This window comes from Setaria italica, chromosome VII (genome assembly GCF_000263155.2).
Source record: "Setaria italica strain Yugu1 chromosome VII, Setaria_italica_v2.0, whole genome shotgun sequence".
Lineage (NCBI taxonomy): Eukaryota > Viridiplantae > Streptophyta > Magnoliopsida > Poales > Poaceae > Setaria > Setaria italica.
Genome location: NC_028456.1, coordinates 1,780,802 through 1,801,982, shown reverse-complemented (window position 1 = coordinate 1,801,982; position 21,181 = coordinate 1,780,802). Strand labels below are relative to the sequence as shown.

The 21,181-nt window shown below is 48.4% G+C and overlaps 1 protein-coding gene across 1 annotated transcript; it reads right to left on the bottom strand.

The window, feature by feature from the left end:
- Positions 1-19,913: 19,913 nt before the first annotated feature.
- Positions 19,914-20,564, bottom strand: LOC101770904. Its single transcript, XM_004977649.1, has one exon. It carries the CDS (start codon positions 20,562-20,564, stop codon positions 19,914-19,916), a length of 651 nt encoding a protein of 216 aa, XP_004977706.1.
- Positions 20,565-21,181: the final 617 nt, after the last annotated feature.

Genomic DNA, 21,181 nt, shown 5'->3' with positions numbered 1-21,181 from the left:
TACCACTGCGATCTGTACAAAATTTTTCATGACGTGTTAACTCCAATATTTTCTGAAGCGGAATTATATATAGCCATGATCAGTACCACTTATCAATTTTACGTATAATAAATATAAATAGACAATGAATGCGGAATATTCCACAGTATGATTGTAATTATAAACAAGCTAACTTACATAGAACCGCAGATCCACGTGATGCTTTACAACCTTGTTGTTGTACCTTATCATCCCTTTAGCCTCTCGGTATGCAAGAAAATCGGACACCTAAGTTGAAAAATGGTTTAGGCATGGGTGAACCTCATTTCAACGACACTTTAAAATCGCCGAGTTTATACACACTCTTGTAGGGCAAATCACTTCTTACCCAAACCATACTACAAAAACAATAGATAGGGATCATGCATAAGAAATCATAATAAACCGCAATACTATTTGTGGTAAACAAAAGTGATGAAGTATGAAGTATTCAGCTTACTCCAATTCTGCAGGATCCTCGATTGTCAAAATATAATTACAAAAACTCTCAGCTAACTCATCTCTCTTCAAGGGCTAGTCCTTGTTGTTGCTTATCGGAGTCTATCTCTATATCGATTTTCTTGGGTTTAAGTGCATTTTTATGGCTCTTTGTGGATTTTATCTTTTGTTTGATATGCTGAATCTTGTTAGGTTCTACTATTTCTCTAACATCACTTGGGCTTATGATGTTTTCATCCTTGTTATGTAGTAATGGTTTACCTAACTATTCATTAAATATAGTTGATAGTAACACTACTAGAGAACTGACTTTAGATCCCACCCCTTTAGTCTTGGTTTAATTTCAACTCGGGAGAAAAGGGGGTGTGCCATGGTAGGCTGGAATGGGGCGCACCTTTCTTTTTTGCAACCCGGACTACAGGCAACCCTTTAGTCTCCATTAAAACAACTAGTTTTCGGGCACCGACGGCGCCACCCTTTACCCCCGGTTGGTGAGTGTGGCGGAACCGCCCAAATTAACCTGACTAAAATGCTTTGAAATCGCTTGACATGCGATTATGCACTTTAAGCAAGTCAACTTGATCGACCGTCGGATTTCATCCGATTAACCACATAAATAGGATCGAGAAGCATCGCTCACGCGAAGGTGAGTAGCACAGAGGTTACAACATTCCATCACGACAACAAGTTCCACATTTTATTACATCAGAGTTTTCGAAATTCAGACCGAAATTTGCAAGGTTCGAAGTCAAATAAAACTAGCGGAAGCTAAACGTCGATACATGACATCACGACGGAGCCGATCATGACATCAAAAATTCCTTCCTTCGCCATCCGAGGAAGGATCTCACTCGACGGTCCAGCCTGGAGGAAGCTGGGTCGGCCAAGTGGTACCCGCAACCAAACTATTGACATTACCTGAAAAATATTAGCCACAACAAGGCTGAGCAACTAGTACTCAGCAAGACTGACCCGTCGGAAAGACACGACCGAGACCTAGACATGCAAGGCCTTCTGGCTCTGGGGTTTTCTTTGCCAAAGCGTCTAAAGTTAGTCCTTACTTTCAACATTTTAGCTCAGGTTCTACGTTATTTATCCAGTCTAGATTAGCAACTTATACTAAACAAGCATGATTTCCAAGCAATTACGTAACAAGCATCAAGATTAAAATCATCATCATGTTTCATCTTTACTCAGTGCAGAATAGCGATCAAGTAGTCCCAAACTGTGAGAGGCAGACGAATCGATTCGAATTTATTAACCATGCATGGCAAACCTAATCTCACGACATCCGCGCACCACGAAGGGTCGCTTCATTTGTCCGCCGTCCCCATCGATCCCTTAGGCACGTGTCAGGGCCAACTTCCTTTGGCATGCAATGCTCCACAGTCTCGGCCTATTGCTGCACTGTGACCGCACTTGCACCCACATGATGCACCATGGGAATGACGTTCCAAGGACAACCGAAGGGTATGCCACGCCCCAGTTCAATCAGGTACTAGGCTTCCCCATCCCATACTAGGTATGAGATTAGTACTTTCAAACACTTGATCACGAACGCCGACACGTTTCGACCTTAGTCCATTTTCATTTAGACAGACGGGGCAATCCACCCAGTATCGAACATGAGCCTGACCCCGTCCGTCGTCCTTATAGTTGCGACATCACTGAAACATTCAACTCCTATAACTCACGAGTGATAGGAAATCACTCGACTTTTACCGAAACCTATTAAGCAATGCAACTACTCGGCCTTAGCAACTAGTATTCAAAAAACAAGGTACTAAGTTTATGCATCTAAGGTTCCATTAGAACTCCTCGAAATGTAAATGCGCAATCAAGTAATCAATAATATTGCATGAACTCAAGATAGGAATTTATGCTCCGGGGCTTGCCTTCAGGAAAAGCTTGCGGGTCCTCGGGGTCTTGCTCTGGTTCGGGCTCTCCTTCGAAGGGGTGCAGCTCCTCGGTGGGGTCTTCTTCCGGTGCCGGGTGAAGCTCGTTGCGAGATTCAACTCTAGACGGAAATGCAATGCAGGGGTTAAACATTTTAGATGGTTATTTCAACACACTCATGTTTTAACTCAGACACTTGTAGCAAAGCTACAAGAAAGGTGAGGAGTCCAACTTCAGTTGGTGGAGAACAGGATGAGAGGGTCGGATTGGGAGAAACTTAGGGTCTGACCCTCAGATTTAAGGAAAAACCGTACCGAGGTCCTCAGACTCAACACAGAGAAATCCCTGAAAAAATTTCACCGATACCCTCGGGTCAAAGAAAAAGATGCAGCCGAGCCCTCGGGCGAGGCGGAGAAAAGGTCGGCAAAACTTGGCAGGGTCGGGCAAGACGAAAGGAAAAAGGGGTCGGGCGAACCGAACGAGAAGGGGTCGGACGAACCGAACAGAGGGGGGGGGGTCGGATGAGCCGAACGAAAAGGGGTCGGTCGAGACGAAACAAAAGGGGTCGGCCGAGACGAAACACAAGGGGTCGGTCGAGACGAAACAAAAGGGGTCGGCCGAGATGAAACAAAAGGGGTCGGCCGAGACGAAACAAAAGGGGTCAGCCGCTTACCTCCAGGTCTACCGGTGAATCCTTGGGGCCGAACAGAAGTAGGCTAGGGCGGGAAGTCGTACGCGCTAAGGCTTGGGCAGCGGCGAGACTTCGACGGTGGTCCGACGGCGGCGGTGCTTCTTGCGGACACCAGCAAGCTTGAGTACCGCGCGGAGGAGCGGGCGGCTGGTGGGTTGGAAGAAGCGGCTGGAGCGGAGAGGGGAACTTTCTCAAGAGTGTGGCGGCGAAATCGCCGGAGTGTGTGATGGCGCAAAGGGGTGAGCTCCACGGAAGCTCAGCGGTGGCGCAGAGGAGAAAGCGGGGGTGTAGAGGAGAAAGCGGTGGCACAGGTGCGGGCGGTGGCAAGGGGTGGCATTGCTGGTGAGGGGGTCCCTTTTATAGGGCCGGGGTGGCGCGGAGGGTCGAGGCCGGGCTCCAGTGGGGAAAGGATAAGGCCGGGAGCGGCGAGTGCGCGGGCAAGGCGACCATTGGCCGGCGGCGCCATTGGGCAGAGGAGGCGGAGCTCCGAGTGGTCTTCATCGGCGATTGGCCTTGGGCGGCGCGCGTCTGGGGCTTCCGGTCTGTCGGGCGGGCGAGGCGGAAGGGCTACTGTGGGGGTTGGGCGAGCGGGCGGAGGCGCGGGACGTCGGGGGCGTGTCAGCTTTCTCGGCGGACGGGCGGAACAGGGTTGGCGGAGCAGAGCCGGGGCAGGCGGAAGGCGGCACGCGCGTGGCCGGCGGTTGGCTAGCCTGACGTTCGCTCCGTCCTGTCGCAGGCGCTGGTTGGGCGCCGTGGCTCATGTCCTGTCGCTGTCGCGCTGGTGATAGGGCGCCGGCGAGCTGCCGGTGGCCGGCGGCCATGCGGCGCGCGGCGCGCGAGCGAATGTGCTCTGGCATGCGGGCGTCGAGGCTCCCTTCGGGCAGCAAGCCCGACCAGCTTTGGGGAGATCTTCCTCCGGATCTTTCAACACAACTTCCGAAACTCCCTTAAACAAACTTGCTCAACTCTGATCGTCCTTCAAACTTTGTTTAAGGTGTTGGTTTAGATTGTAAAAGGATTCAAAGATAATTCATGCCCAAGTTAGCCAAAAACCTGGAATTTCAGACTTAGGATTTTTAAGGCATCAGGGGTAAGTTGACTGGTTTACCTCCCTTTGACCGGGTTTTGAACAAGTTCGGGCCTGATTTGGATCTGGGTCAGTGTAACAAAGTTGGAACACACTTGAGGTACTAGAACTTTCATTAAGTCTCTGACTCGAGTTTAGATAGGGAAAACGGGAGATGAAAGCTTGCAAGATGAAGGAAAACTCGAATTCCAGGACTTAAGAGATTTTCAGGGTCCTTTAGAAAAAAACCGGCTTTGGTTGCTGTTTTTGACTTCCTTCCACTCTGAATTAGTCAAAGTGCCTGTAACAAAAGTTGTTGGAATTAAAAAGTTTAACAACTCTTTTTTGGGCAGAAACTTAAGTTTGTATATAAAATTTCAAGCTTTAATTCAAACTCCAAAAAGAGCTTCTTAGGTTTATAAAGGTCATCTCACTTCTTAACTTAGGGATTTGATTTATCACTGGTTTATAGTTAAAAGTACTTAATTTAGGTAGAGTTGTTACAGTGAGATCCAACCTTTTGTCCCGGTTGGATTTACCAACTGGGATAACCAGTTTACTGTCGGTTGGTAATTCCAACCGGGATAAAAGGTTGGAGCTTTTGTCTTGGTTGGCGTTACCAACTGGGAGTAAACACCAATCGGGACAAAAGCTCTAATCTTTTGTCCCAGTTGGATTTACCAACCGGGATAAAATCTTATCTACAAGAACCTCCTCCACTCCTCCAGCCTGAGCCACTCCACCCCACAAAGACAGAGAAGCTCATCCTCTCCACAGCGCCGAAGCAAGCCTAGGGGAGGTGCTGCAGAATTTTTTTCCTCATTTCCATGGGGATTTCACTCATCCAAAGTGTTGTGAAGGTTATCTACTTCATGCTCTGTTCAATTATTGTTGTTAAGCTTTGTTTTATACTTTAGAGAGGGAGAAAAATGAGTTTATTTGTTGTTAAGCATGTAGAGGATTTGTATTTATACATATTTTTGAGCTACAATGTGATGGATAGTTTGAATGTGAGGGAGAATGGACAGTAAATGTGAGGTACAATTGAGATTATTTCAATTTTATGTATTAGGGAAAAATTAGAGTAAATATATTTTTAATATTTATAAATTAGCCATATAAATTGTAGGTGTGATTTCATACTTTAGTACTTTTCAGATAGAGGTATGGAATTAGCCATTTTTAGAATAAGTAAATTATGGGAAATATTGAATTTTTAATAGTTTAGTTATTTTTAAATTAAATATGAGCTAAATAATTTGTGTATTTCTATGTAAACTTTCAACAATATTTGAGTTTGTCATAGTGTATCATGTTGTTTGCTTCTCAAATTTTAATTTGTGTATTTCTTTCTAAAATTTTAGCAATGTGATGGATAGTTTTATTGTAATCCATTTTGTTGATGGCTTGCGTAATATGAGCTTTGTTTTATACTTTCTTGAAGTAGCCAAAGCAAACAAGCCAGAGAATGGGTTCATATCTTGTCCATGTGCCCAATGCAGTAACCAGAAGTGCTATTCAAAGGCTTTCTGGGGGACTATTCACAGCCACTTGTTTAGATACGGTTTCACACCTAACTATTTGGTTTTGACCCGTCACGACAAAAGAGGGCTTGTAATGGAAGACGGTGAAGAGGAGGAGAATGATGACAACATTCCGGACTGCGCTATAGGCCAAGCTTTTGCAGATACTACAATGGGTGAGGCTGATGAAGATGAGTTTCCAGAAGATGGCCATACTGATGACCTCGGTCAGGTGCTTAGGGATGTACACAGAGATTGCGAAACTCAGAAGGAAGCATCAAAGTTGCAGCGCATGATAGATGATCACAGAAAATTGTTATACCCAGATTGCCAGGGAGGCCATAAAAAGCTGGGTACCACACTAGAATTTATGAAATGGAAGGCCAAAAATAGTGTGTCCGATAAGGCATTTTAGGGGATGTTGGAAATTGTCAAGAAGATTCTTCCCAAGAATAATGAATTGCCATCCACAACATATAAAGCTAAACAGATTGTTTGCCCTCTAGGATTAATGGTAGATGATAGTGATGCAGTAAAATAATTATTTAAGAAGGTAATATAACTAGTGAAGAATTAATGAGTCATTCAAACTTATTGTAAATATAATTGCTAATTAAATATATTTTTGCATGTTTGAAATATGTAAATTTTTAATTTTTGCTTCATGAAATCCAGCGAAACGTAGCGAGATCCGATGCCTACAAGTTCCATCGATGAGAAGAAATTTCCAAAAACCAGTCGGGAGATGAAAAACAGGAGATGGCCCCCATTTATCCCGGTTATAAAGTAGAACCGGTATAAAAAGGTATTTTTCGATTCCTGCCTGGAAGTACCCATTTATCCCGATTGATCATAAACCGAGATAAAAATGGGGTCTTTTATCACGGGTGATCATAAACCAAGATAAAAGACGCCCCTTTTATCTTGGTTTGTATTAGAAACCGGGGTTAAATGGCCTTTAATCCCGGTTTCAGATACAAACCGAGATAAAAAGGGGGTCCTGTACAAAAGTTATAGCATCTTCTACACACCCCGCGTCCAACACTTAGCGAATTTTTCACTCGTTCTCGTCGTCCTCGTCCTGCCCGTCACCAGCCTCCGCCGTCGCCGCCGCCGGTCCATCCTATTCGCCAGCCTCCTTCGTCTCCGTCGCCACCGCCATTATCTTCACCCGCAATCATCGCTGGCCTCCTCCTCCGTCCCCGTTGTCACCGTCGGCGCGTCCATCCCCGTCGCCGTGACCTCTGCGCGTGCCCCTCATCACGCGCCGGTGCCACCTCCTCCCTGTTGTCGTAGTCGTTCTCGTCACCGCGACCGCCGTCCCTGTCGCTAGCCGGCCGGCTGCCTTCCCCGTTGTCGCCGCGCGTCCTCATCACCGTCGTGCCACCCTCCAACTCCGGTCGTCCCCCCCGAATTAATTTTTTAAATTTGGTACATTACGTACAAAATAAATTTTGTCTACATTTAGGCCCCATTTGGATCTTTGAAATTGTTTGTGGAATATAGTTGTATACTTATAATTAATGCTTAGAAATTAATTGAAATTTGGTACAAATGTTTAGAAATTTTTGTTAAAATGCTTAGAAATTAGTTGAAATTTAGTACCTTTTGTATATTACATTTTGTATGTTACATTTTTTATATTACATTTTGTATATTATATTTTGTATATTTCAAAAATTTAGTATATTTTGTATATTTCAAAAAAATTTGTTGAAATGAATTTTTTTTTCATGGTTGTTCTGTATATGATTTCATGTACAAAGTAGTTGAGATTGATGGTAGACGACGAGGCCAGAACATATTTAATTGAGAGGATTATTGCTGGTGATAGTAGTTCCAACCTTCCCTTAGCGTACACCGATGAAGAGGGTAGCTAGGCAGACATGTTTCTCAACCTGTCTGTCGAAGGCAATGAAGAGCCTGAGCCCTAGCAAAACGTTACCATGGCAGAAGGTTCCGACGAGGTATAGATCATATTTTAACCCTCTCTATATATAATATATGATCTTATTCATTGTTACTATGTACTAATTAATTAATGAATTTTAAACGGTTAGCCCTCTGGATCGACGAACCGTCATCCGAAGCCCCGAGGTCCTTCCAAGGTGAAGACTGGAACAAAAAAGGCTATCATCACGAAAGTCATAGAAAAGGGCAGGCCGGTTGCTCCCGAAAAAGTGGCAACACAGTACGTGAGTCAGATCGGGGCAATCGTAAGGGAGAACGTGCCCATCAGCATAAGGGAATGGAAGGGCAAAATGACTAATCCATTCACGCTCTAGGATACAGAAAAGAATATGCTGTGGGAAGAAGTTAATAAACATTTCACATTTCCCGATGGATATACTGAAAATGATGTGAAAGCATGGACACTGAAGAAAATGGCCACACAATTCCAGACATTCAAGAAGATGTTGGATACCACCTAAATTAAGAAGGGCCGAACTCTAGATTTTACATTGTATCCACAATGTAAGGATCACTGGGAGGCATTTGTACAATATAAGAGCACCGAAGACAGTAAGAACAAGGTCACCCAGAACACAGGCAATGCTGTGGGGAAGGAGTACCATCAAAGGGTGAGTTCTACCGCGGGCTAAGAGACATGAGCTAAGGTACGCTTGCAAAATGCATCATGGTCCTATGCAATCGTGTTGATGATTGTGAAGATGAGAATGAGAGAAACATAGAGCTTTGTGATGCTTTGCGTAGGAAGAATGAGAAGATGAAATGTTCTATTGCTATGTTCAAATGTGGAATTGCTCATTGGAAGTTATGTGCTTTAAATTCTTGCAATTCTTGTGATACCTTGCTTAGAAAGAATGATGAATTGAACTCTTCTCTTAATTGCTTAAAATCTAAAAATGTCTTGTTGAAACTCAATGCCTCTATGCCTTGCAATTCTTGTGTAGCTTTAAATCATGATCTTGATAAGGCTAGAGATGAAATTTCATTGTTGAGGTGCAATGCTTCTTTGCCATGTGTTTCTTGTGAGTCTTTGTTTGCTGAAATTAATGAACTAAAATTAACTCACACCACATGTGTAGATGAACTTGAGCATGCTAGGGCTGAAATTTATGAAATAAAGTCTATGCCTTGCAACATGTGCTCTTTGGTGCTTGATGATCATGTTTGCCTTACTTCTTGTGATAATCATGATATTGTGCTTGATGTGAATGATGATGTTTCTCCATGCGGTCTTATTTGCACATCATGCATTGAATTGGAAAAGGAAGTTTTGGCTTTGAAGCAAATGCGTGATGATATGAGTGCTAAGTTGGTTGAGCACAATAAGATGAGTGCCAACCTTGGGAAATAAAATGAACTCTTGCGTACCACATATGCTAAGTGCATTGAAAAGGAGATGGATAATTTGAGAAATGCTCCATGTGGTACCTGTGAGCGCCTCAAACATGGAAATGAGGTTTTTGCCAAAAGATGCAAGAGTCTTAGTGCTAGGTCGTTTGATTCTCGCAATTCTTGTCACTCCGATGTTGGTGTTTCCAAAATTGTTTCTTCTCAAGCGGAGTTGGTTTCTTGTGTAGAGCGTGAGTCTTTGGATGATAGCACTTGTGCTAGTGCTTTGGATAGCTCTTCTATAGCTACTCCTAAGCTTGTTGCTTCTTCCGGTATTGCCCAATATAATTCAAGTGGCAAGGGTGCTTCTAACATTTTTGGAACTCATACTCCCAAACCGAAGTTCCATTACACCTTTTGTAAGAAAGATGGGCATACCGTTGATTTTTTGTTTCGTCGTGTCAAGCATGAGCGACGTGTTCGTGCCAAAGCTTTTAGGAAGCCATGTAGTCTTTCCCATGGCACATGTGAACCTAATGTGGGCACCAAGTCAAATGGTGTTGTTGATGCTTCTTGCTCTAAGTCCCAAGGGACTTCTCACTTGAATGAGAATGGTGATTCATCCTCTCGGACCGTGCCTCCAAAAAGGCCTTTGTACCATTGCTCTCATTGTGAGAAAGATGGTCATCAAGAGAGTTTTTGTTATCATCGTGCAAGACAAATGCGGTGAGCTCGTGCTTCTAGACCTTTGGTTGTTCATAGCCCTGCTCATGGCATGAACACTTGTGAGCCTAGTAAGAAGCCACATTTCATTGATGGGTTTTATGACTCCTTCTCTAGTGACTTAGCTCATGCACGTGGACATGCTTCTAGTTCTTCCTATGTTGGTCCACTACATGGTTCTTATGGTGCTTGTGTTGGTTCTTCTCTTAAGACCTTGGGGGATCATTGCCGTTTTGCTAGTGGTAGCACTCGTTCTTCTTCTCGAGTTGCTCCTTTGAGGCATGTTTCCAAGGGTGTTTCAAAACCTTACCATTTGAACTGGCATTTGCATCATGCTAACCCACAAGATAAGTTGAGTGCATCTTTTACCCGTGCGACTAAGTTTTGGATTCCCAAGTATATGCTTGCTAACCCTTTGGGATCCAAGACTCGGTCTTCTTTGTCCCCTTATGTGTAGGTACGGGTATACGGGTGGAGAACATGAGCTCGAAGTGACTTGATTTTTTTTTGCTTGAGGTGATCAAGACTTGATGGTTCTTCACACCATCTGGATGGCCCTCAAGAGGCCTTTGTACACTTGTATAGTGAGTATTTGTATAATCCTTTGCACCTTGTTGACATGTTTGCTTTGCCCAAACTTTTATTCATAAATATGAAATCATGTTGCAATGCTTTAATTCCTCACAATTGATATCATCATTCCATTGTGTGACATGATTTGAGCTTCATCTTATTTTTGGGCTTGCTTTGTCTTTGGGTTTCATTTGTTCAATCTTTGAATTTTCTCTTAGTTTTAATTGGTGTTAGAGCTTTTCTTTTGCCCCTTTCTTTTCCTAGTTTTTGTTTGCTAGGTGTCTTTGGTTGAGGGGGAGTTCAGCTTCATTCGAGGGGGAGTTTGGACCAAAACTTGCTTTGGTTTTGGATATCCACTTTTGATCTTTTAATTGGTATCACATTTGATCTCTCAATTTGATTCCATCTTCTTCAATTGGTATCAAGTGATGAAAATTTTTGATTCTTCAATTGGTATCCCCTCTATGGTACTGAATTGGGATCATTGGCGGTTCTTCTTTTCCCATGGAGTTTTTCCTAGATTGGTTTGACTCTCATGAGCTTTCTTGATTTTGAGCCCAGCCCCATCTCTTTTAGCATTACATTGCATCTGTATCATAATGCATTTTGTCTCATATTGCAATAGATGAGCTTCTCTTATATGCCCTGTGTACTACCTTATGCTACTTGTGAGCTAGTGTTTTGGTTGGTGACTTAGATGCAATGTGCAGTTATGCTCTTGATGATATTCGATACATGATGGGAACACTGCTTTCTGAAATTCAATGCTAATTCTACTCTATTAACTTGTGTATCACCCATGAGTAGATGCTTAGTTTTGGTTTACCCCTGTTTGAATGCTAGTTCCATTTTTAGCTTGTGGTTGGAATTCATGTTCTTTTCAATCCGGTCAAAGATCTAGGTATCATTGCAGATGTTTAGCCCATGATGCACCCCCTGGGGAAGCATGATTTCTTTGTGCCGCAAAGGCAGTTCATGTACTTTATCTTGTGTGAATAAAGAAAAGAAAAATGATAAAGATAATAAATTCACAAATTTCACCAAGTATTCATGCTTTATGTTCATATTCTGGTTTGCTTAGTTGTTACAAGATGTCTACCAAAGGAAGTAGGCACTTGGTTTCAACAAGCTTCACATGACAAGTGATGTATTGTGGGTGTCTGCAATTATCTTTTGTTAAGAGTATTTATTCCTTGTATGAGCTTTTGATGGCCTAGTCCTCCTTGCTTGGGTATTTCTTGACTAGGTATTTGCTCATGTGGTGATCTTTTTGAACAATGCTAAAACTTGATATTTGCTTCACCTCCTTGCTGTAACATAAATTCATCTTGCTGGCGATGCTATTGCTCGTTATAATCCACCAAGCTTATCTATCTTGCAGCATTTGAGAGTACTTTGTGGTATGTTTGAGAAGCTTGGTAGGTTCTGCATCTCCTTACATGCATTTTGTGTTCTTATGCTTGACTTGATGTTTGCATTGCCAACAAGGGGAAGAAATTGGGAGAAATTCATACAAACTCATTCATTTGTCAAGTGGGAGAGCCTTTACATGCTTTGATTTCAGGGAGAGTGCATGATTTCTGGGGGAGTGCATTTGTTCAGGAAGAGTCAAGTTCTTGTGAGTTTTCTTGCTCTTGTGCTCTTGCCGGTCGCATTGAGCTTCTTTACCTCTTCTTGAGGAGCCGGTATTTGATTAGAGTAATTGTGAGTTTGTGTATACTCTTGTGCTCTTGTGCCAGTCGCGTTGAGCTATTTACCTCTTCTTGAGGAGCCGGTTTTGATTTGAGTTTAAATTTTCATGTGATTAGTGTTGGGCTCGTTTTCTGCCTCTTCTTGAGGGATCACATGATTTTATCTCAGTCGTGTAGAGCCGTTGCCCTTATCTTATGGGACTGAGATTTTTCATTTCGAGTTTCCAATGACTTTGATACTGGCTTTTATGGCTCTTCAGATGCCTAGTGACTTTAATCCTTGCCTTTACTTGGTTTTTGATCACTTAGGTGAGATTTTCAGCTTTAACCTCTCAAACCATTTCTTTGTGCTTGAATATTGTCAACACACTCATCAAGGGGGAGATTGAGAAAATCAAGTTGATATGAACCTTGATTTTATTGTGATGAGCGTTTGATAAATGTTGAAATGGCTTTGACGACATTTTGGGATTCATGAAGCTCTTGTGTCTTTTGCTTGACTTTTGGTTGTCTTGTGGGATTTATCAAGGGGGAGATTGAGAAATGACTTTGATGCAACCTAGAATTTTTGTTTGGAGCTTGCATAATCCTTTCTCATATCAAGTTGCCTTGTGTTTGCTTTTACTTGGCTTGTGGGCACTTGCATGAGTTTTTCTTTTGCTTTCAAATCATCTTTTGTCCATGCACTTATCAAGGGGGAGATTGAGAGACCAAGTTGTGAAGTGCCTTGTTCTATTTGTGATGAGTGATTGACTAGATGATTTGAGGCTTTACCGGTTGAGTGCATATCTCATATGTGCATGATTATGCTAACGGCTAACTGGATGTGTTGTGTTGTGATGTTTGTACAAGACATATCTTGTGTGTTGAGTCTCTTGGCTTGTGATGTGCAGGTGTAGAATGCGACATGGCACTCGACGACATGAGGTGAAGGTCAAGTGAAAGGTTCATGTCGATGTACTAGGGCTGTGAAGGGTGGACACAAGTAGGCTTGGACCGAGGGACCCGAGGAGTCCGGGCGGAGCCATTGGTGATCCACATGGTGCACGGAAGAGCAAGAGAACATGAACGGTGATGGAGACGGCGTTGGTCGAGTCAAGCAGGATGGAGGCAAGTCGAGTAGGCGGCTCAGGAACCGGAAGCGAAAGACTTAGAGGCGTCGAAGGCTTGGCGGAGACTGGACACACGTCGACATCGGTGAGTCACACCTTGCAAGGCGTGCAAAAGGGTTTGACCGGTTTGACCTCAAAACCAGGGGTGAGTCCGCTGCGGCCGTACGGCGTCAAGTCGGAGGACGCGTGGCACCATCACGAAGCTTGCGTCGAGGTGAAGCTAAGTCGTAAAGGCGCCGGGTCCATCCGATGAACGAAGAAAAAGCTGGACGGTTTTGCCCCTAGGAGGTTTGGAGTTGTATGCTTCATGTAAAGGCAACTTGGGAAATAGCCAAGTGCCTATATAATTGAGGAGAGGGCTGTTGGGGCAGCCATCTCTCTTTGGCTAGTAGGTGGTAGTCTACTCATTTGTTTGTGAGAGGCTTTAGGAGAAAGGTGAGGTGAGAGAGGTATGGATCTTTGTTTGATCTTTTCGCCATCCTAGCTTTGATTGTGCTAAGGAGTGGCTTGTAACCGGACATGGTGAAGTAATCCAATGATCTATTTTGTGCCATCTTGTCCCATCCCGGTTGGATTTGTGATTCGCGTTTGTGTTCTTCGTTTCTTCCCTCTCACCCCTTTCACGTTTTTGGTTGATTCATGATTTCTGGGAGTTCTTGGGTCAAACCAGTCTTTTGGAAATGAACAAGGACGAGAGTTGAACCTTTCGGGCAAAGGGATTTGATTGAAACCTCACGAGTTCATAGATCGGGACGATTCAAGCTCTAGGGTTGAAAAACCAGCATTCTCCACAAGATTTGGAATTCCCATTGTTTGACAAATCTTTTTGAGGAGATCTTTTGGGAACAGCTTTGGTATGTTGTTCTGATGCTATGGTTAAAATTTCATGATTTTTGGAGGTCGTTTGATTGAGTTTTGGAATTTTCTTCCCTCCTCACGAAGGCTGATTTCTGTGTTGTTGGAAGTTCCGACGTAACTTCTGACGTGCCGGAAGGAAAAATTGCTGAAACAACAGAGAACTCCTGTCGGGAGTTCCTTGGTACTCCCGACAGGTATTGGAACTTCCGATAGGGGCTCGGAACTTCCGATAGGAGCATTTTCAGTCCTGTTTCAACTTAGATCTTTGGAGTTTGCTTTCCGGATCTTTTGAGTTTGCTTCCAGTTGTTTCTTGAGAGTCCCGCTATGTTATCGGTCATCACAATAGACACCCAGCCACCCAATTGGCTCGTTGATCTCTCGTCTTCCACTCGCTTCAGTTTTGGGGTTTGAATTTGGAACAGAAGCCTAAGATTTCAGAAGAAATATTTGAGGCTCCCATTCACCCCCCCTCTGGTCGCCTTTTCGATCCTTCAGAGACCGATTGAGAGGTTGGATCAACTTTTGATCGTTACCCCTCAAGCGTCCGTTCGTTGGGACGGAGGGGGTGAGCCGTGCCACGTTATCCTCGTTGGACGAACCATGGTGCTCGTTGAGCTGCGAACGAGTAAGTTCGCGTGGAGTCCCGGTCCCCGTTCGGGGGGGGGGGGGGGTTCTAGCTCAGGCCAAGCTGGTGGCGTACCCCAGATTCCAGATGGCCAGTTCATATAGTTCCTGAGTCCGTTCGATTGGATCCGGGGGCTCGTTGCCTTTCTTCGGGGAAAAACCATGAACTTAACGCCAGACCAGATTCGAACGTGAGGTTGGGACGCCCTTGGCTTTCGCTCGCCTAGGTGGTGGCCGCTAGTGGACCCGTCCCTTCTCACCCCTTGCTCGGGAGTGTCCTGGGGCGACTGTCGAACCCTGCGGTAGGCCAGCCTTCGAACCCCTGGACCATAATGGGCCGTAGGAGTGTTTTCAGCTCCGTATCCCTTTTTTCCTGTTGGTGGGCCCCGAGCCATACGTGGAGGAAGTCGCGCGCGTGTATCCTCTGGGAGGTGAAGCGGTGGAGAACCCCGAGCCCGTGAAACAAGGAGGGGAGACGTTCCCTGCGGTTTGGAAGAGATCGTGCGTACGGTTCCCAAAAAGGCAAAGGTGACGGGCGTACCTGGCGTCACAATAACTACGATCGGATTGCCCTTTCGCTTCCCGTGCGCCCCCTATAAGACGAGGGAGCCCGCCTCGCTGGTTTCGCCCTGAACACGTCCTCCTGCCTTTCTTGCTTTGTTGCGCACTTTTCGTCTCCCTTTGCTTCAGCGCAGTAGCCTTCTCCGTCCCTGCCGTTGAGCCTTCCCTTCCCTTGGTGATGGAGTCCTGGATGCGCTCAAACTTCAGCACCGCACGCGCCACCGGCCTCGTGAAGAAGGGCCTCCTCTCCAAGAGGACCGCCAAGAGCGAGTGGCGGTACCCCGAGAGGGAGGATACATCGTCTCGTTCGTGCACTTCCACAAGAGGGGGTTCGCGACTCCACCGAGCCGCTTCTTCCACGGGCTGCCGCATTACTACGGGCTTGAACTACAGCACCTCAACCCCAACGGGATCCAGCACATTGTGGCGTTTGTCGCGCTGTGCGAGGGGTACCTGGGGATTGAGCCCAACCTCTCGCTCTGGAAATACTTCTTCATGGTCACCCTGGTCACCCTGCATCACAAGATCGAGAAGAGGGGGATCCAGGTGCGGACGGTTCTGGTGCCGTGGGGTGCGCCGGCATCCACCTCCGCCAGAACCGCGCCAGGGAGTATATGGTGATGAAGACCGTGCTGTCCCACAAGGGGTGGCACCAGCAGTGGTTCTATGTGAAGAACTGCTCCGAGTCCCCCTTGCCGGAGTTCACTGGCCGCATCATCGTGGCGGCGCCGGACAACTGGGCGTATGGTCCGGTCGAGAAGCAGAAGAGGAACATTGCAAGTCTTCTCCAGGCCATCAATCGCTTGAAGGAGGAGGGCCTGACCGGGGCTGGAGTTATCGGGGCGTACCATGCTCGAAGGATGGCGCTACTAATGCTCCGGGCCCGCGCGCTTGGTGATATGGTTCCCGGCGCGGCGACTGACGGCACCGTCCTTGCGACAGGTGCGCTCGCCGACACCGAGATCGAGCAGCGCGTCCGGGAGGCACTGGATGATAGGGATGTTGTTGATCCGGTGCTGGATCATCCTCCGATGCGCCCAGACGAGGGCTTCGTCCTGCTGGTGAGAAATTTGCTCTCTCGTTCTTCTTTCCTGCATTTCCTGGTTCGCTGTTCTGATGCGGAGTCTTTGGATCTGCAGGGCGAGTTGAACCAAGTCATAGCCTCATGCTCGCCAGTACCGAAGGATGCAGCGTGGCGGCAGCAGAACCGTCTCCTCGTCGAAAAGCAGAAGAGGAGGAAGGACAAGGAGATGGCGAGGAGGAGGAAAAAAGCCCTGAAGGAGTTCCGAATGCGGCGGAGGGGTGCGGTCGTGAAGGACGACGATGGTAATGATGACGATGAGGATGATGAAGACAAGACCGAGGAGGAGGAGGAGGAGGACTATGTCCCATCCTTCGTGCCGGGCGCGCTCATCATCCGGGATGAGCCCCCTCAACTGTCCGCGAAGGACAGGTCGAGCGGACTGCCCGCCCAGGGCCCAACCCCGCGGGGCTCGAAGGCCGCGCCCTAGGGGTCGGCGAGGGGCGCATTTCAGGAACCGACGGGACCGACCTTCAACCCTCTGCCTGTGTCGCACGAGCAGAGGGGTAGCAGCAAGCGGCCACTATCAGATGTCCCAGGGTCGGTCTTGAGCTCAGGGGTGAAGCGCGCCCGCCGTCCTCATACCGTGGCGAGGTAAGTGGAAGGTTCTCGCGTACCTTATACTTTTATTGGCGTCGAGCTGTTTTTGATGAAGTTGTCGTCATCTCGTAGTGCTGCTCAGCAAGGCTTCATCCTGCCGCTGGCGCCGAAGAAGGCGCTCCGGGTATCGGCCTCCTCCGCAGGGCCAACCATGACCCCTCCGGGAGCGAGCGGCGGTCTCGTGGGCGAGGCCGTGGTGCCCCCTGTGGAGGCAGCCTCCACGGCGGCGATTGAAGAATGGGTGCCGCAGTCGGGCACGGGGTAGGGGCCGACCCTATCCCGTCTTCTGCCCCCGCAGCCAACCCCGCGAGACAAGATGCCGCCCCTGGGGTTCCTCTGTCCAATGAGGTGATAAACCTTGACGACGAGGTAGAGGGGGAGCCAGTGAGGGAGGCGCCAGTGTCCGAGGTGCCGGTCGTGAAGGTGGCAACAACGAATTGGAGACGGCGGCGGTGGCAGGGACGGTGGCGCCTGTCTCGGCAGCGGTAGAGACGGCGGCGTCGGGGCCGGTCGGAGAGTCCGCCCATGCCCTTGTCCCACTTAGTCATGACCCCAACGCGTGGGGAGGGCCAACTATGCGCTGGATGTCCCGTGAGGATCCGCAGAGGCCTCGCTTCATGCTGGACGATGTCATGGAGCGAAAAAGGTGGCAAGAGGTGTAGGGAGGGCTCAAAGACGTCCGTGCCACCCTGTCTTCCGTGATGGGGAAGTTGAACGGCGTTGTTGTTCCCACCGGTCAGGTATGGTGTTCTCTTTGGTGGTTATTTTTCTTTCATTTCTCCATTCTTGAGCGTAAATTGTTCTGCAGGCCCTCCAGGAATGCAGCCGAGGGAAGTTCGAGTTCCTCCGGTGCGAGCGGGGGGTCTAGGAGCGCTTCGCCATGGAGATGCGGCAGACCGGGGAGCTAACCGGGCAGCTCGCCGCCGCCTAGCAGAATGCCGCCGACCTGCGAGCCCAGGAGCACGAGGCGCGGGAAGGCGCGCGGAGGGTGGAGGACAAGCTTCGAGCCACTGTCGAGAAGGCCGATCATGATGCCGAGGAGCTTGCATGGTTGAGGAAGGAGCATGAGGCCCTTCAGAAAACCGTTGAGCACATCCGACACGAGTGACACACGGCTCGGTAGGAGCGTGACCTCTACGCGGGCTGGAAGGCTGAGGGCGAGAAGATGGCGGCCGACCTTGGGGCGGAGGTCAGTCAGCTCCAGTCGCAGATGCAGGGGCTTGAGACCACTGTGTCCCAAGGGGTCAATCGGGAATGTCTGCTGAGAGCCTAATCTGAGGGTAAGGATTTCATTGTCCTCTTGCTTGTAGCGTTGCTCTAGTTTCTAACTTGGCGGGCTTTTTTGGACAGGCCTTGAGGGCGACCTCGCACGGCTGAAAGATGCTGTCGATGCGGAGCGCGCTGAGCACGCCAAACTGCGGGACGCCGTCTGCATCGTCTGTGAGGACCTTAGTGTGGTCCAAGAGGAGGGGACGAGCACGCTGGTGGCTCGTGTCCTCGGGACGTACCAACGGGCCCGTGAGATCGCTCGGGAGGCACTCCATGTCGGAGTGAGGCGGGCCTTCGGCGTCTTCGGCTCTCACTACTCCAACATCAACTTCGACGCGATGGGTGGGGGGTACACCTCCGGCTACTTCGAGGCCGAGCTGGACGAGACCGATGCGTCGGTGCTCAATCCAGCAGAGGCCTTGGCGCAGCTCCTGGAGGATGAGGCCATCCCACCGGAGGACCCAGGAATGAGCTAACTGTATCGGGCCAAGCGGCCCAAAAACATGTAAATAAGTTAGGAAATTTCAAACTTGCTTTTGTGATGGCCGGAGAGGCCTTTCTATTTATGCAATTTTCTTGAAAAACTTTTCGATCCTCTTTCTACTTTTTGGATTTGGAAAGTTCAGAGCGCGAGTCGGACACGTCGGGAAGTGCCGATGAGCAGAGGCACCATAGCCGCTGGGGCATAGGTTTCTCGCAGTCCGATCGGTCTTGCCCGAGCACCGTTTGTGCACTCCTTTCTTTTCACGCCCAAACGTTTAGGAAGAGGGTCAGTTTGGAAAAAATGGTGTTTTGAGAAGATGCCAAGTGTCTTGGGCTGGAGCCCTTGACAGCCCCCGAGGGATATGCGACCCTGGGGCAGAGCTAGGGTCGGGTATCCCTAAGCTTGTGATGAAACTTTAGCGAAGGCAAGTCAAAACAACCCTTTTTTCACAAACTAAAAGATGACGGAAGTATGCATGTACAAGCTTGGAAATAATGGCTAAGGGTAGAAATGTCTTAGCTGTTTGATGTTCCATGCGTTGGTGAAGATCTGCCCATTGGGGGTTGCTAGCTCGTATGTGCCCGGTCGCAGTACTTGTGCGATGATGAAAGGACCTTCCCATGGAGGGGTCAGCTTGTGCCGACCTCTGTTGTCTTGAATGAGGCGGAGCACCAAGTCGCCGACGCTGAAGGCCCGACCCATTACCTTACGACTGTGGTACCGTCGTAAGGCCTGCTGGTACCTGGCCGAGTGCAGCAGAGCTACGTCTCGTGCCTCGTCTAGCTGGTCTTGTGCATCCACGAGGGATGCTTGGTTCTCTTGCTCGTCGTATGCTCTGACCCTTAGCGACCCATACTCCAAATCTGTGGGGAGGATTGCCTCGGACCCATAGACCATGAAGAATGGCGTGAAGCCGGTGGCCCTGCTGGGGGTCGTCCTCAAGCTCCATAGGATCGCGGGGAGTTCCACAACCCATCGGCTGCTGAACTTGTTGAGGCGGTCAAAGATCCATGGCTTGAGACCCTGGAGTATCATGCCGTTAGCCTACTCAACTTGTCCGTTCGTGCGGGGATGCGCTATGGCCGACCAGTCCACTCGGATGTGGTGATCATCGCAGAACATGAGGAATTTCTTCCTGGTGAACTGCGTGCCGTTATCCATGATGACAGAGTTGGGGACTCTGAAGCGGTGGACGATGTCGGTGAAGAATTGCACCGCCTGCTCGAACTTGATCTACATGATCGGTCGAGCCTCGATCCACTTCATGAATTTGTCGACGGCGACCAGCAGGTGGGTGAAGCCACCGGGCGCTTTCTTGAAGGGCCCAATGGGGTCTAGACCCCAGACCACGAAGGGCCATGTGATGGGGATGGTCTGGAGTGACTAGGCAGGCAGGTGAGTTTGTCGCGCGAAGAATTGGCACCCTTCGCAGGTGCACACCACACGGGTGGCATCGGCGACCGCCGTCGGCCAGTAGAAGCCTGGTCGGAAGATGTTCCCAATGAGGGTTCTTGGTGTGGCGTGGTGGCCGCAGGCTCCAGCGTGGATGTCTTGGAGTAGCGCCTTTCCTTGTTCGATTGGGATGTAGCGCTGCAGGATGCCGATATGGCTCTGCTTGTAGAGCTCCCAATCGATGATGATGAAGGATTTGGCGCAACAGGCGATCCTTCGCGCCTCTGTGTTGTCTATCGGGAGCAACTTGCGAATGAGGTAATCGAGGTACGGGGCTCTCCAGTCAGGCAGGGGGTCGGGCCCCTCTGCTGGATTTGCATCGATTTCCATAACCTCAGGATCGGAGGGGTCGGCCTCCGAGTTTGGGATAGGTGATGTGTTGCCAACCTCCTTTGACTCCTCATAGCGGATCGAGGGCTTATGCTGGTTGCTGATAAAGACACCGGCGGGGACTAGTCCCTGGCCGGACGCCGCCTTTGCCAGCTCATCAGCTGCCTCGTTGAAGCGTCTCATGACGTGGTTGAGCTCGAGACCATCAAACTTGTCCTCGAGCTGGCGGACCGTGTTGCAGTATGCCATCATTTTGGGATCGTGGCAGCTCCACTCACTTGTTCGACGACTAACTAGGAGTCAGTTCGACGACTAACTAGGAGTCGCCTCGGATGTCCAGCCGTCGGATGCCCAGCTCGATGGCGATATGAAGCCCATTGAGAAAAGCCTCGTACTTGGCAACGTTGTTGGACGCAGGAAAATGGAGGCAGATCATGTACCTCATGTGTACACCAAGGAGGGAGATAAAGACTAGGTTTGCTCTGGCACAAGCTTTCATTAGCGACCCGTCGAAGTACATTGTCCAGTACTCGTGCTTCTCCGGCACCGATGGCTCCTGGACCTCCATCCACTCCGCGACAAAGTCGGCGAGCACCTGGGACTTGATGGCTGTTCGGGGGGCATAGGTGATGCTCTGGTCCATAAGCTCGAGTGCCCATTTTGCGATCCGCCCTGTGGTGTCCTGATTCCGGATCACTTCACCGAGGGGGAACAATGACACGACCGTCATCGGGTGGGAGGTGAAGTAGTGGCGCAGCTACCTCTTTGTGATGAGGACTGCATATATGAGCTTTTGGATTTGGGGGTAGCGGGCCTTGGAGTCGGACAAGACCTCACTAATGAAGTACACCGGGCGTTGCACCTTGAGG